This window comes from Lethenteron reissneri, chromosome 4 (assembly GCF_015708825.2).
Source record: "Lethenteron reissneri isolate LAM-NWPU_2019-01 chromosome 4, ASM1570882v1, whole genome shotgun sequence".
NCBI classification, from domain to species: domain Eukaryota; kingdom Metazoa; phylum Chordata; class Hyperoartia; order Petromyzontiformes; family Petromyzontidae; genus Lethenteron; species Lethenteron reissneri.
In genome coordinates this window covers 9,951,467-9,968,582 of record NC_083782.1, presented here as the reverse complement: position 1 = coordinate 9,968,582, position 17,116 = coordinate 9,951,467, and the positions used below count along the sequence as shown (strand labels likewise).

General features: G+C 51.3%; 1 protein-coding gene across 3 annotated transcripts in view; it reads left to right on the top strand.

Annotated features, from left to right (window-relative positions):
* The window catches only part of LOC133350415 (nuclear factor 1 A-type-like), a 103,258-nt gene that overhangs the window by 71,077 nt on the left and 15,065 nt on the right, over positions 1-17,116 (top strand). For all 3 annotated transcript variants that reach the window (XM_061564769.1, XM_061564763.1, XM_061564754.1), the window contains 6 exons: positions 513-624; positions 1,742-1,857; positions 4,047-4,160; positions 5,989-6,236; positions 6,680-7,019; positions 10,177-10,274. In XM_061564769.1, coding sequence (XP_061420753.1) covers positions 513-624; positions 1,742-1,857; positions 4,047-4,160; positions 5,989-6,236; positions 6,680-7,019; positions 10,177-10,274 — 1,028 coding nt within the window. The remainder of the gene's footprint in view (positions 1-512; positions 625-1,741; positions 1,858-4,046; positions 4,161-5,988; positions 6,237-6,679; positions 7,020-10,176; positions 10,275-17,116) is intronic.

The window sequence follows — 17,116 nt, the reverse complement described above, 5'->3', positions numbered from 1 at the left end:
TCACTGCATTATGATCCCATCATCGCGAGTTTCAACTCCCAGTCGCGTAAAAATATCAGCGGTTGTCACGTGCTGTCTGCGATGGTTCCGCACCTTACCTGTGTCGACAACGTGCCCTTTACGAGTACCCGGTGCAGTGTTTGTGTGTGAGCACCAACACCGCCAGACGTAGACACGAGCCACGCACACCCACCGTGCGCCGCCATGCTGACCGTGACAGCTGCTTGCTGCCGGCGCTCGCCCCTAGCGCCGACGGAGACCAACGAGGGGTCTCTCTGGACGTGCGCACGTGTTTCTGCGTCTTTTCGCATCTCCATTAAGCCTCTGTGTGTGCGTGTGTGGTTGCAGTGTCCCTGATTTTGTCTCTTGTTGTGTTCTTCTCTTTGTGCCCGTCTTGTCTCTGTTTGACATTTGTGTCTCTTTCTCTGTGTATGTTTCTCTCTTCCTATCCACGTCTGTCCTTGCGCATGTCTGCCTGATTCCATGCGTCTCTCCCCACGCTCTCCACGCAGCTCCCATCGCGTCAGTCGGAGTGACTGGCTTCAGTCTGCCCACAGGCATGGAGGCCCCGTCCTTCCTGGCCTCCATGGCACAGGTCCGGCCAACGCACCTGGGTCCCAGCAGGTGCCTTCTTAACCCCCACACCTCACACCACACCTATACATACACACCACACACACCTACACACACACCTCACACCACACACACCTACACACACCTACACACATACCTACACACCAACACACACCTGCACACACCTCCACATACCAAACACCCACCTCACACCAAACACACACCTACACACACCTACACTCACCTCACACCACACACACACCACACCTATACATACACACCAACACACACCTACACACACCATACCTATACATACACACCTACACACACACCTACATACACCACACCTATACATACACACCACACACACCTACACACACCTACACACACACCTCCACATACCAAACACACACCTACACACACCTACACATACCAACACACACCTACACATACCAACACACACCTACACACACCACAAGTTCGCGTGTGTTCGTGTGTGTGCACGCATTGTGGGGAGGGGCTGTGTAGTGGTTATCGCAATGCGCCACAAACTCGCACACCCGAGTTTGATTTACGATCACAGCCAACATCGGTGATGAATATTTGAACCGGTCCTGCGCTTCCCCTAGGTCGACTCAGCCTTGAATTAATACCTGGCGCAGTGTCTAAATGTCATCACCGGATCGACAAAGCCGGCCGGGCACGGTGCTGGCCACACGACCCAATTGTGTCTCCGTAGCTGCTTGCTAACGGCACTTGCCCCTCATAGTCCGTTAAAGGCTGCACGAGGGAGCCATGACTTTACCTGTGAGGGTGTGTGTGGAGGTGTGTAGCAGTGTGTAGAGGGGAGCGATTCTTTAGCGCTCAGCGCTACGCTGCGCTACGAACCTGGCGACCCGAGTCCGATTCCCGCTCACGGCCAACGCCGGTGACGATTATTTGAACGGGTCCTGGGCCTACCCTAGGTCGACTCAGCCTCAAATGAGTCCCTGGTGCGATGTTTAAACATCGCCACGAAGGAGACAAAGGCGGCCGGGCGTGGTGCTGGCCACCCCTCGCCCCCCACCCCTCGTGTGCCGCGCCGGCCTTCATAGGTGCTGCTCGCTAACGGCACTTGCCCCAACAGTCTGTTAAGGCTACACGGACGGGTTTTTGTCTTTGTATGCAGCGTGATGCAACACAAAGGCTCACCGATGGAGGAGATGGAGAGCCCCGGGGAGGAGTTCTACAGCCAGGAGCGCTCATCCACAGGCAGTGCCCACTCGGGAACGTGGCACAGCGAGGGTTCGTAACGGGAGCAGGATCCTGGGGCCTGAGATCGCGGGATGTCTGAAGGATCCTGGGGTTAGGGTGGTCTTGCGGTGCGAGCTGGGAAACGAACGGCTCGATCCACTTCTGCCAGATGGGAAGGCCGCACTGTCAGTTGGTGGTCTCGGTAAATCGACCCGCGGCATGTTCAGCCCTTTTTGAGCCGTTTGTCTGGACAGGGCTGACTGAGAGGACTCTGCGTCATGCATTGTGGTGGTCGCATGGGCACGCATCCCACGCTGTCGTCCCGCTCTTTGTCAGCGTGTTCTTAAGTTCCGAGCAAAAACTCCCAGTTGTTGTGTGGGGGTCGGCTGCTCGGATCTTGTTCCTCCATGTGCTTATCTTATTAAATATTTTCATATTCATCTTATGTTTAGTCTTATTCTATCATATTTATCTTATTTGATCAGATTCATCTTATTTAATCTTGTTTTATCACGTGCTCATCTTATTCCTCCACGTGCTTCCATTGTGTCTGCCTCTTGCCGAGTCACTCCTCTCGTGTCTCATTCCACCGCATCCTCAGTTCTCCCTCAACTCCTGCTGCCCTGCGCCGGCATCTGCCCGGCCCCTTCTCCATTGCGTGGTTTTGGTTTAAAGAACCACAGCAATGGCTGCGCGAGTAATCGCTTTGATGTCCTCTGCAGAAGCAGGTGAAATCCATTTTGATATCCCGTTGTCTTTCTGGAAAAGTGAGAGCAGCTCTGATGTCCGTGGTGAAGCTGTGATTTGTTGAGCTGTCACTTGTGGTGGGCAGGTCGCTTCTGAAAAATAAGTTGATACCTCAGTGGCTTTGCCTGGTAGGATGGGGATGGTTTAGCGGTTGTATTTGTTTGTGTTTGGGTGATTTGTTTACCTTTCTTGTACTTGGCGCTGCTATCGTGTTTTTGTACTGCTTGTTGTTGTAACGTTCTTACCCCATGCCCCTACTGGACATCTGTTAAAAAGAGCTTTATAGCGCATCGGATTCCTCCAGTCGAAATAAATATTCTGATTCTGATAAAACGCCAGCATCGTCAGTGTTAAGAGTCCATCCAAAAAATCTGGGGCAGTGTTCATCTTACATTTACAGCTTTGAACTAGTGACGGGAATTCCACGTTCTTGTGGCGGGGGCGAGTCTGCCCATAGGATGACCCCTTGTAGACTTCTCACAAAGCATTGCTCGGTTTATTCACCCCAGAGGGGGTGGCGTTGACCCCCTGGCTGGCGTTCGAACTCACAACCTTCCCCTTGCAAGGCGCAGACTCTTAACCACGGCACTACACAGGCACTTGCACACAGAGAAAGAGAGAGACAGCTGTTATTGGTTTTTCATTTGACCCATGGGGAAGTGATGCTGCTGTCAGTGTTGTTTCTGCACTTATCTCTTTACTCGATGGGAGTCTAACTACAAGGTGTAACATTGTGAATGTGGCTCTAAATTACAGCTGTTTACAACTCACTGAGCCTCCTGGAACATCAAATTAATGTTTGCTAAATAGGTTTGAACAAAAACAGCTGTTTTCTGTACACCCCCTCGTGTGCCGTGCCGGCCTTAACATAGGTGCTCGCTAAAAGCACTTGCCCCAACAGTCTGTTAAAGGCTACACGGGGGATCTTTGTTTTTTCTGTCTCTATGTGGACGAAAGTAGTGGCACTGTGATTAGCGCACTGCACCACACCTGGCAATGTGGCACCCCGAGTTCACATCGTGGCCACGGCTTAATGTGAGCGATGAATATCAGAACTGGTCCTGGACCTCCTCGATGTTGACTCAGCCTTAAAACGAGTATCTGTTGCAGTGTGCGAAACAGCATGCTGCCCCAACAAAATTCGAGCTGTGTTCGTGTGTGTATGTGTCCACACGCATGTGTAGGGGGGGGGGGCAGTAGTGTAGTGGTTAGGGTACTGCGCTACGAACCCGGCGACCAGGGTTCGATTCCCGCTCACGGCCAACATCAATGGTGAATATTGAAACTACTCAAATGAGTTCCTGGTGTGGTGTGTGTGAGCATCAGCACTGGGGAGACAAAGACGGCTGGGCATGGTGTGGGCCGCCCACCCGTGCCGTGTCGGCCTTTGCAGGTGCTTGCTACCAGCACTTGCCTCAACACTCTGTTCAGGCTATGGGGTGGGGGGGGGTTCTTCGTACGTGGTGATAATCATGACACGTGTGTGGCTGCAGAAATGGGCTCCCCAAGCATGAAGAAAGCAGAGAAATGCACGTTCAGCCCCACCTCGCCTCAGCAGCCGTCGCTCTTCACCCAGCATCACAGGCCCGTCATCACCGCCCCTCGCGGTGAGCCTCGGTTCAGTCTGTTGCTCCGTCTCCTGAAGTCCCAGCGTGTCCATGACCACGTCACCACAAGTCGTCAATTTAGCAAATATTTGGTAGCGCTGCCGCCGCCGCTGTTGCATTGGCAGTGACTCAACACATTCATCAATAAAATAAGATGTAATGATTCAGGTATTGGCCAGGCAGTGGTGGCTATTCGCACCATACCCTGGCTCGCCAGGAGAAGGCAGTACAGCAAGTGGACTAATCGCCATCTGTTTCCATCTGTATGGGATATGAGTGTTGCTGGGTGCTCCAGATTCCTGAGACTTGTATAAGCGCTAAGCACTAAGAAATGTGCGTTCCGAGTATTTGGCTGCTATACATTTCCACGTGATAAGCAACTTGAGCTATCGTTTGTGGCCAGGTCGCTTCTGAAAAGGGCTACTCAGTAGCTCAGTGTGCTTTACCTGGTAAAATAAATAAATAAATAGCAACCCCTCCTGAAAAAGAGTAATATGACTCATGGTGGCTGTCGTTGATAAATAATTTTTTTAAAAGTTTAAATAAGCAATTCATAGCCGATCACGTAGGGTCAATTCCCAAAATATCACGAGTGAGATTATCACGTGCAGCACGGGACTGTTACCCACAGGGATACGAGGCAGCACACAAGCTCGCTGACCTGTCAAATCATTTTTATTGCAGTCCTTATTTATCTGTGGCTTTTATCTTTCGGTTCTCTGGTTTCCTCCTGCATGTCAGATTCTGTCCTTGCGTATAGGCACATTTATTCAGGGGCTAAATGCCAATGTTGAAGCCTGCTGGTCACGAGACGGCTTGCGTCGTGTTGCTATTCCTCCGTTAAAGGAGCACGGATGACAGTGGTTTACTGTAGGGCCCATGCTTTGGCTTGCATGGCTACAATCCCACGAAATGTGGCCTGTCTTTAATGCCTCTCTGCATCTCTGCGTACCTCTGTGTCTCTTTGGGTTTCCTAAATGGTCCACAGTTTGGTGTGCATAGCCACAATCGCACTGTAGCCTGCCTTTACATTCACGAAGGAGACGTGCGTATCGGCCTGTCAATGTTATGATGCGGTTGGTGGTTACACCGCCCGTGTCTTCGAGGAAGATTGTCAAAGCGAGAGGAGGTGCGTTACTTGGGTCTCGAAGGAGGCGTTTATTCTGGACACGCAAGACGTGTGGTGACTGCTGGCGGGCGTAGCACCCCCATTCACCACCGCACCGGCTCGCTTTGTCTGACCCGCCCTGTGGTCCTCTCGTCGTCATGAGCGCCGCTTCTCCGCCGTACACACACACACACACGCTGTCTCTTACACACACGCACACGCTGTCTCTTACATACACACACACACTGTCTCTTGCACACACACATCGTCTCTTACACACACGCACACATGCTGCCTTTGACACACACTCACACACGCTGCCTTTGACACACACACACACACGCTGTCTCTTACACACATACACACATGTCGTCTCTCTTACACAGGCCGTCTCTGACACACACACGCCCCGCAAACACACGCACACACACACCCCGCACACACACATACACACGCTGTCTCTTACACACACGCCGTCTCTTACACACACACACACACATCGTTTCTCTTACACCCACAGGACGTCTCTGACACACACACGCCCCGCAAACACACGCCCACACACACCCCGCACACACACCCCGCACACACACATACACACGCTGTCTCTTACACACACACCGTCTCTTGCACATACGCCGTATCTTCCGCGCACACACACACAGTCTCTTACGCAAGCACGCGTCCTCTCGTCCGTGCCTCCCTCCCCCCTCCCGACAGCTGGCAGGCAGCACTCCCAGCCCCTCCACCTGGCGCCGCCGGCTCCCATGCAGCAGCAGATGAGCGCCCTCCCACCTGTACCGCCGGGGCCGCCCTACTTCTCGCATCCAGCTATCCGCTACTCCCCGCACGGCGGCGGCAGCGGCTCCCACGCCCCGCACCCCACGCACGACATCCTCAAGGACTTCGGGCAGATGATCTGCGCGGAGGCGAGCGGGCAGCTCATGGGGCAAGGCCCCTACGGTGCCGTACGTAGTCACCGGCTGGGGGGGAGCGCGCGTGCCCGCGCGTGTTGAGATGCGCCCTCGTTTGGCTTAAGGGACAAACGCTCAACCTGTCCACATACATACCTACCTGAGCGGCCTACCTGTCTGCTTACCTGCCTTCTGACCTGCTTAACTAAATACCTACCTGCCTGTTTGCCGACCTACATACCTTCCTGCCTGTTGTCTGCACACTTACGGACATTTCCCACATACGTACAACTTTTAACATTGCCGACAGCCAAATTGGTGTTCGTAACTGCCCCTCCACCCGACAATGCTTTCCCATGTCTCTCTTTAAAAAGGAGTAATAAATCTCGGTGGGCTTTCACTTAGTTACATAATGGCGACCGACCTAATTTGCATATAGATGTACACACAAAACCAGACTGAGCAGAACTGCAAAATGGCTTCTGTTTATCTTTCAGGCGAGCGGAGGTCTGGAGTTGCAAGGGCTAGGCCGCGTTTCCCCGGGCTCTCCCCATGGGCACAGCCCCACGGGGGGAGGGGCCGGTCACCATGGCTACCTGCCCCCCCATTCTGCCCTGCTGCCACCAATGCCCCCACCGGCAGGAGCCATGCCCCGGCCCGTGCCCCTCAATATCTCTGGGCCCCCCGGAGTCGGCGGAGGAGGAGGAGGTGGCGGCGGCGGTGGCGGCGGCGGCGGCGGCGGTGGTGAGGGAGAAGATGGGGCAGCACAAAGCCCGGCTCGGTCAACGCATCAGGGGCACGGAGAGACAGGCCTCGGGTCGCCAACGTCTCCCTCGGGTGAGCGCTGGGGACATCGGCAGGCAGGGATTTCATCATCAGAATCGTTATTGAGACTGCAGCAGGAATCTGAAGAGCTATGAAGCTCTTTTCACAGATGTCCAGTAGGGGCACGGAGTCAGAACGGTACAACAACAAGCAGTACAAAAACACGAGGGCAGATTATAGGAAAGGTTAACAAACCACTTTAAAGAATATACAAATAAAACTAAACTATTTTTATCTTACCAGGTAGAACCCACTTGGCTATTAGCTTATTTTTCAGAAGCGTCCTGGCCACAAATGTTCGCTCAACGAAGTGGCTTATCATGTTGGAAATGTATCGCAGCAAAATAATCTCAATGATCTAAATGCATGTTTCTAAAATGTTGAATTGGATGTTTGAACGGAAGAAAGATGCCAGCGTGAGATCTGGAAACTCCTCCTCCGCGAGCCAGTCTCATTTCCTGAGCAATAAGCATTTTTATTTTGCGAGAGAAATCTGTTAAAATTCCATCCACTCGGTTTTTATTTTTTAATAAGATTATATCTCCCTCATGAGTTATGGTTCAATCTCTCACCCGAAGGGATAGCATTGTGTATTGCCAATCATTAACCTCCTGTTTGCTGCTATCATGCAAACCATTGCTTTTATGATATCAGCAATATATTTTTACGCTGTTTTTTATTCCAAGTCTTTTTTTTTCCTCACGAATCGAGTTATGCTAAACAGTACTCATCTTGTGAAAATCGTTCCATACAGGGCTTAGAGAATATTAGTAACAGCTGCTGCTGCGGCCACACAGAAGCACACACGGCGTCCACCTAAAACACTTTGCGTTTTTTTCCCCATCGCGTTTCAAAAGCGGGGGGGGGGGGGGGGAGCGGCAGTCTTCTTAGGTCCGACCTGCTCCGACCGCCACGTTCAACGCTTTTTTGGTGACCAATCGCAGGCAGGCAGTCACAAGTAGCACGTGACCAGACACACGCTCTCCAGTCACGTGGCTGTGAGAGGTGACATGGCTTCGTTGGAGCCACCTTGATGTCAGCCACAGAACACGTGCGATGGATGAGCAAAAGAATAATCTGCCATCGGTGAAGCGCCTACTTTTTGGCAAATGAAATTATAATTTAAAATAATTAAAACTACCCTAAAATAGTAGATAAGCAGACAACATGTCTCCCTCATATATGTCTCTTCACGTGTAAAATAATAGATTTTTTTTTTTTTTTGCTTTGGCCATGTAATGATCTGCCAAAATGTATGTCACAAGACCATCCCACTATCTGACACAGCCAAACAAATTAAATTGTCTCACGTGTGTGTATTTGACGTGCTATTCATTATTGTTTCAGCTCGGTTAAATTAGAAGAACAATTCTCACAACCGAATTTAGCCATTTGATATGTTTTGCATGCAACTGCGTCAAGCATCTTCAGGACAAGATCCAGGAAATCGGAATAGAATCCAAATAATATTGGCTGGGAAAATCTATTTGTCTCGTTCATAAAGCTTCAGTGTTTTCAGACAGCACGGTGCACGCAGCTTATGTACGTAACAGGATGGTTGGGGGGTGGGGTACACAGCCTAGGTATGTATTTGCAAGATACTAGATGAATATTCTTGGGTCGCGTTTTCCTCTTTGCTCAATGAATGAAGGTAGCAATTTGTATATCTGGGCATGACGGCACATGCCTGTAAGTCAACACTTGGGAGGTGGAGTTGGCGGATCGTGCAAATTCGCCATGGAGACATTCGGGACCTACTGGGCCATGAGGTGGCCTGGAGATGTCAGATGCTAAGTCGGTTCGTGACCAGTCGATGTAGAGCTTAGCGTTACTGCGTCATGTGTGTGGTTGTATTCTGGGTTACCGTCGTATGCTCCCGCATGCAAAGCGCTCCTTGCAAAGTAATGGGAAAAACATATAAATGGAAAACGCCGCCTGAAAAAAGATATTGGATCTGTGGCTTTGTTTCAGACAAACAAATGGTTTGGCCAAATAACGGGGTTGTGTCAGGCCTAAGTGTTACCCATTCAAGTGGGCGTCACTCACATCATGCAAAGCAATTCCGTATTCTTACTGATGGTGAAAATATGAACCACGAGGGTGTGAGGTTGATGATGTTATTTTTAATTGATGGTCATTATTCTGATTAATTATTGAAAACGAATATGTTATCTGGCTGGGTTTTGCTGTCGATAGATCGCTTGGGGTGCGGTGGGCAAGGGTACGTGTTCAAGTCCTGCCTGCGGCACGCTCGGCCCATCTGTCTAGGCTGGACAATCGATAGTCAATACAAAAGTGATAAGTCAGCAGTGTTTTGTCCTCAGTTATAATAAGACATAATAATGTTCGGCTCTTTTTTAATCCACTGCGAGATGAAGGCCTCCCCACATCAGGGGGGTTCTACCATACTTCACCATCCTGGTCAGAGCTGGTTGGTAAAGAGAGGGAGCTAATGTCCGTGGATCTGACCTATCCACGGACATTATCCATAGTCTGGAATTTAACTCGGGTGGCATGGGTACATGGTGAAGTACGTGAACCACTGCGCCACCACTCAACCGCCCCCCCCACACCCCCAGCCATATATGAATGTGGAATTTCAGCCACTGGCTTAAAACCACCAATGCAGATTAGCACTGCTCAGTGCTGTCTTGAGTTCACTGAGTTATTTAGCTTTTTTAATTGTTCAGGGTGATACCGGTGGTGGTTATGTTCATGTTTTTAGGGATGAAAATTCTGATAAGGATGATAATACTAATGATAGTCACATTGCTAGTGTTTTTTAAGATTGCGATACTCTTTAATGATAGCGACCTTGATTTTTTTTAATACTGGTGTTACCAATGTTCGTGGTGATTGCGTTTTATAAATGTTGAACTTCTTTCGCACCGTACGTAGCCAGCCATGCTAATCGAACAGATGGGGGAAGGACAGCTAAACACAAATCCGTTCTGAAGAAACGAGTTTTCAACTTAGACTTAAAAGGGCATAGCTCCAGTGGATTCTTAATATTGGAAGAGCGTTCCAGACGGCCGCAGAAGCGCGTCTGAAAGCGCACGATGCAGTGACTCTCTTTGTTCGATGGTTAGCCAAAAGTCGCTGCGAGGATGACCGTAGTTTGCGTGATGGCGGAGATGTTACTAACGACGATGATGTGTTCACGCTGCAGGTTCCAGGGACCCGGGTAGTCCTCCTTCAAGTCGCTCCTTCGTCAACCTGGGGACAGGCCGTGAACCAACGTACATCAATCTGCAGCCGCAAACGCAGGTACAGTCATCAGACGACAATGCGTCTGTGCTTGCACGTGCGTCCATGTGTCCGTGTGTCTTGTGTTTTCGAGCGGCGGTGTAGCGGTTAGCACAGCGCTACGAACCTGGCGGCCCGAGTTCGATTTCCGCTCATGGCCAACATCGGTGATGAATATCAGAACCGGTCCTGGGCCTCCCCTAGGTCGACTCGGCCTCAAATGAGCACCTGGTGCGGTGTGTAGTAAACATCGCCATTAAGGGAGCCAGAGGTGGCCGGGCGTGGTGCTGGCCACCCACCCCCTCATGTGCCGTGTCGGCCTTCATAGGTGCTTGCTAGCAGCACTTGCCTCAACAGTCTTAAGGCTATACGGGGAGGGTCTGTCTTTGTTTTTAAGCAGTGGTGTGGTAGCGATTAGTGCACTGCGCTACAAGCTTAGAGACATGAGTTAGATTCCTGCTAACGGCCAACTCCAGTGACGATTATCTGGAAGGGTCCTGGGCCTCTGTTAGGTCGACTCAGCCTCAAATGACTACCTGGTGGGGCAATGTGTAAAGATCGCTATTATGGAGGCGAAGGTGGTCATGCAAGGTACTGGCCACCCACCCCGTCGTGTGCAGTGCAGGCCTTCACCGGTGCTTGCTAAGGGCACTTGCCCCAACAGTCTGTTAAGGCTATATGGGGGATATTTATCTTTGCTCGTGCGTGCAGGTATGTGTTTGTAAGCGAGTGCATAATCACCTGATTTATCTTCTGCTATATATGTCTGAAAGTCAGTTGAGAGTCTTATGTAAGTCAATGAAGATAAGGGTGACTTGAATTTCTCACGAAGGCTGTAAGGTCACAGTTATGTAATGGCTGTGTTTTTGTTAGGTTTAAAGTTTCCACTGCTCTGCAAGAGTTGCGCGTGGTAACTTCGACTCGTGACATGACACCAACACCGACAGCACAATCGGGATAACGTTGCGGGAAAAGTCACAGTTGATTTAATAAGTGTTAAGTTTGCATCCATACACAAATAACCCTTCTAAACTTGCTGTATTAGCAGCTCTGTCTGTGGCTTATTACTCTGCTAAGATATTGCGATCCTTGATTTTATACCTGGCCATGATGCATGCATTACACTGACATCTGATATCTGAACCTTTTCTGGGTTTCCCCAAGGTTTACTAAGCCCGAAATGTGTGGTATGTGTAGCCATGACCGCCAGCTTGATAGACTAGTAACCAGAGGTGTGGACTCGAGTCATGTGACTTGGACTCGAGTCAGACTCGAGTCATGAATTTGATGACTTCAGACTCGACTTGGACTTGCATAACAATGACTTTGTCCCACCTCTGAGGTGTGGACTCGAGTCATGTGACTTGGACTCGAGTCAGACTCGAGTCATGAATTTGATGACTTCAGACTCGACTTGGACTTGCATAACAATGACTTTGTCCCACCTCTGCTAGTAACTGGTTGTGACCCCATCACTACGCTGGATTTAATCGTTGCTCGCTAACAGCACTTGCTGTCTATCCAGGCTAAATGGATCTTTGCATGTGTCGTGTCTGAGTCCTACATTACACAATGTGTGCGTGTGTGTATGTGTGTGTGTGTATGTGTGTGCTGCACATAGTAGTGCAGCGGTTAGCATGCTAGGAGCCTGGCGATCCGAGTTCAATACTCGCTCACGGCCAACACCGGTGACGATTATCTGAACCGGTCCTGGGCCTCCCCTAGGTCGACTCAGCCTCAAATGAGTAACTGGTGCCATGTGTAAACATCGCCACTGGGGAGACAAAGGCGGCCGGGCGTGGTGCTGGCCTCCTACCCCCTCGTATACCGTTTTGGCCTTCATAGGTGCTCACAAACAGCACTTGCCCCAACAGTCTGTTAATGCTATACGGGGGATCTTTGTCTTTGTGCTGCACATATTGTTGATGTAAATAAATAACGATAGTCTGATCAAATTAAGGCAGCCATCCAGGCTGACTGACTTTTGGTAATTTTGAGCCTCGGGAATTTCAGCTGCATCTTAAGGATGCTGTTTATGCTTCAGGCTTGCCTCTGAGTAGTAGCCCGTGTTGACACTCGATTGTTGAATGCACAGAAAGGGAGGGAAATAAGCTTGTGGTTAACCGTACTTCATCTTCGCTTGTACAGCACTAAAACACAGGGGCATTTGGGATAATCACTTGGAAGGTACAGCCAGGAGGATTAACCGGCGTAACTTTAACATCTGACGTTTCGAGTTCAAATGTTGAAATGAATATTGCTTTGTGGGACGTTAACGTCCATGGGAATCATATTCTTGGTTCTTTCGGTAAAGTCACGTAGAAGGGAAATAATAAAATAATATAAATATAAAACAACAACAAAATTTCACGTTTCGACTGCAACACAAGCAATCATCATCAGGTGTGAAATCCACAGCAATACAGTTTTCTTATTTCCCTTCTATGTGACTTTCACCGAAAGAATCAAGAATATGAATCCCTGCAGTCACGAAAGCTTTAAATCAAAATTTAGTCCATGGGAATGTGGAGTTTCCAAACACCGAGCAGATGCGAGTACCACGTGAGCTGTCAGTTTGGGCATAGAGACACTTTGACCTCATCACGTGGCACTGCTCGCGAGCAGGAGGCTGGCTGGCAATGCCACAATGTCTGGTGGCAATCATCGACGTGAAAAACAAAACCGGGGGGCAAATTTTGCCCACGTCTCAACAACAAATATATAACTGGCAACGTTTCGTGCAAGGGCCCTTCTTCATCGAAGCATTGCGTGGAAGGAATGATCTGGAAGAATGATCTCGTTGAGCAGTAGATGAAATGCAATTTCCCTTTGGAGATGAAACCAAACCGCCCGTGCGTTTATTAATTGTCTCTATTGTATTTAACACAACAAGAAGCAACAGCAAAATCGTTGTTGTTGTGTTGCTATCCACAGCTGCTGCCTGCACTGCACCCCAACAGGCGCGGCTTGTGGACTCCCCCTTGACAAAAAAAATCAAACAACATTCAGAGACCGTACCATTGTCGACTTGGATAGGGGTGGGAATAACTCAAGCGCTGCTACTATTAATGTACAGTATTAGCAGCGTTCCCTGTAAATACGCCGCGTTGCTTAATATACGAAACATTTACGGCGGGGTTATTCCTCGTCGTGAGTAGCTCAGGGAGTTTTTTTTCTACGTGGAACTTGGTGTCAAGTGTCAAACAAAAACATTGATGGGCGGGTTTCGTGGTGGCTGCGATTCGGATGATCCACGCGGGGGGGGCAACCAGTGGGGGGGGGGGGGTGCCAACCAGTGGGGGGGCAACCAGTGGGGGGGGGCAACCAGTGGGGGGGGGGTGCCAACCAGTGGGGGGGGCAACCAGTGGGGGGGGTGCCACCAGTGGGGGGGCAACCAGTGGGGGGGGGCAACCAGTGAGGGGGGGCAACCAGTGGGGGGGGCAACCAGTGGGGGGGGGGGAACCAGTGGGGGGGGGGGGGTGCCAACCAGTGGGGGGGGGCAACCAGTGGGGGGATGATTCCCTCCCCCCCACCCAACACCCCCCCCCTACCCAACCCCCCCACGCCGTTGGCCCAGTTGGTAGGCGCCACCACCACCGCCATCAATAACGCGGCACAAGGGGGGAGTGAGCGCGCCTCTCTCGGCCATGCATCACCCGCTGTCACCGAGGGCTTTTTCCTCTCTCCCAGAGCCCTCCATACATTCATTATTTAGTTAGTTTGATGCGACTATTTAGCTACCCACCCCCCCTTATTGTCTACAACATTCTAATTTGCTGTAATGCGTGTCTTCTCTGTCATTGTGTCGTCTATGCAACCCCCTCCCTACCAAGTAAGTTACAGTACATTCGTTGAGGTAGAATGTATTCGAAACGAAAGAATGTTGTAATAACCGCAAAACAACATTTCACTGACTAAACTTGTATCTTCAGCCAATGTTTTTGTTCGTGTGTTTAAACAGGCGCAACGACTTATGTATGGTGAACTTCTTTCGCACCGTACGTAGTCAATCTGAGTTGCGGGAAAAGACATCAAAACTCTAAACGCCACTCAAAGGCATCTTTAAACGCAATCTTTAACAAAAACCAATTCGGTTGTATAAATGTTTAACATCATCCAAATCTTCCCCTCACGAAGTACAAACTTTCGCAAGCTTAACGTCGCCTGCTACTGGTGGGGGGGAGGGGGGCGGGGCCTCGCGGGCGTTTTGGCGCGAGGCGGGGGGCGGGGCTCGCGGCAGTCACGTCCCTGCCGTCTCGTTGCCACGGGCAACCAGACGTGATGTCATCACCCCTTGAACTTGAACTTGCGTGGGGGTGGGTGAGTGGGTGGGGCCTCTGGCTCGGCACAGACCCGAGCAATCGCCCCTCCGCGGACGGAGAGAGCGCCGGTTGGTGGTGGGGGGAGAGCGGGTGGGGAGAGTGGGGGTGGGGGAGTGAGGGTTGTGAGGGTGGGGGTAGTGAGGGTGAGGAGGGTGGGGGTGGGGGAGTAGGGGTGGGGAGAGTGAGGGTGGGGGGAGTGGGGGTGGGAGTGAGAGTCGGGGAGTAAGGGTGGGGGTAGCGGGAGTGAGGGTGGGGGGAGTGGGGGGAGTGAGGGTGGGGGGAGTGAGGGAAGTGAGGGTGGGGGTAGCGGGAGTGAGGGTGGGGGGAGTGAGGGTGGGGGAAGTGAGGGTAGGGAAGTGGGGGAGAGTAAGGGTGGGGGAGTAAGGGTGGGGGTAGCGGGAGTGAGGGTGGGGGGAGTGAGGGTGGGGGGAGTGAGGATGGGGGGGAGTGAGGGTGGGGGGAGTGAGGCTGGAGGGGGGAGTGAGGTGGGGGGAGTGAGGGTGGGGGGAGTGAGGGTGGAGGGGGGGAGTGAGGGTGGAGGGGGGGAGTGAGGGTGGAGGGGGGGAGTGAGGGTGGAGGGGGGGAGTGAGGGTGGAGGGGGGGGAGTGAGGGGTGGAGGGGGGGGAGTGAGGGTGGAGGGGGGGAGTGAGGGTGGAGGGGGGGAGTGAGGGTGGAGGGGGGGAGTGAGGGTGGAGGGAGTGAGGGTGGGGGGCGTGAGGGTGGAGGTGGGGGAGTGAGGGTGGAGGGGGGATTGAGGGTGGAGGGGGGGAGTGAGGGTGGAGGGGAGGGAGGGGTAGTGAGGGTGGAGGGGGGGATTGTGAGGGTGGAGGGGGGGTGCGGTGGGGACGTAGGGTGGGGAGTGAGGGTGGGGGGAGTGAGGGTGGGGGGAGTGAGGAGTGAGGGTGGGGGGAGTCAGGTGAGGGTGGAGTGGTGTGAGGAGGTGAGAGGGGGGCGATTGAGGGTGAGGGGAGTGAGGGTGAGGGGAGTGAGGGTGGAGGGGGGGTAGAGTGAGGGTGAGGGGGGGAGTGAGGTGGGGGGAAGTGGGGGGAGTGAGGGTTGGGAGAGTTGAGGGTGGTTGGGGGAGTGAGGGTGGGGAGACTGTGAGGGTGGGAGGGTGTGAGGGGAGTGTGAGGGAGAGTGAGGGTGGGGAGGGTGAGGGGGGGATAGGGTGGAGGAGGTGAGGGGAGTGAGGGTGAGGGGGGGAGTGGAGGAGTAGGGGTGGGGGAGTGATGAGGTAGGGGGGATAGGGGGGGAGTGAGGGTGGGGGGGAGTGAGGGTGGGGGGGAGTGAGGGGGGGGTAATGCTGCAGAGGGTGGAGCCACGCAAGACCGCAGACAAGAGTAGTCGCTGACCGAGCGAGATTTTTGGAGACTTGATTTTAATTGAAGAGAAAACGAATCAGTTAAACGCGTAAGTATTCGGCTTTCGCGACCAATGTTAATCATAGTAAAGGCCTTTTTCGGGGGGTTAGATTGCGTACAAATAAATGTATCGTAAAACCTGCCACCAGTTGGTAAGATAAACTGGCCAATCCCCTGATGAAGCTGGTTGTAATCATCACGCGAATTGTTTAAACCTTTGCTGAACCAGTAACGAATTGGCACGTTTTGTGTACTTGACAAACCTTACTAATTGGCTTTGTCGGGTGGTGGCGGGTTTAACGACACATTTATATATTTACGCGATCCAACACAAAAAATACCTCTCAGTGAAAGAAAAATTACATGATGTGTGTGTATGAATGTTGAACTTCTTTTGCACCGTACGTAGCCAACCTTGCTAATCGGAGGTGCGGTGGAAGGACAACAAACTAAACACAAAAAATCAGCTATAAAGAAATGAGTTTTCAATCGAGGAGAAATCACTTTTCAATGTAGAGAAATCAATTCTTCTCTTAGCTTTTGTTATTTTTGTGCAAGTTGTATCATGTTGATGCACGGCCATGCCATGGGAAACTTCACCACTTAGTTACATGGTTTTTTCTTTGCTGCAGCCCGCTTTTATCAGGTGTTACCAGGTTACCAGCGCCTCGCAACGAAAATGAAAATGTATTGCCCGGTGGGATTTACCTGTGGCCAAAATAAACCCTAAACTGATCCTCGTCTTTTTTTAGAAGTCTGCGAGTGTGGATGTGGTTGTGGATGTGGGTGGCATAGAGGGGCGGTTTCCCTTGAGTTGGCCACTAGGCGAAAAGCAACCATTGACCCACTTTATTTGCATCTCTGATGTTTGCTTGAGGAATTTTAAGAACCGCGATGCCCTCTGGTGGCTGTCGTGTCGCATTTATATTTGTGGTGTCACGCCTGAAACAAGTTAGATTGTGAGTCGAACACGTTTTTTTTGGTCTATTTCATGCCACATGGCACCATAATTGGCTTAGAGTTGCGAATAATTAAAATTGGGTAACGCAGTATCTGGTGATGCTGCTGCTGCATTGGCAGCGGTACACAAATTGCAACAACAAAACCCAACACATTCGTCAATAAAAATACTTAAAATCAAATATTTATATATAATAGGCAACGTTTCGGGCAATGATCC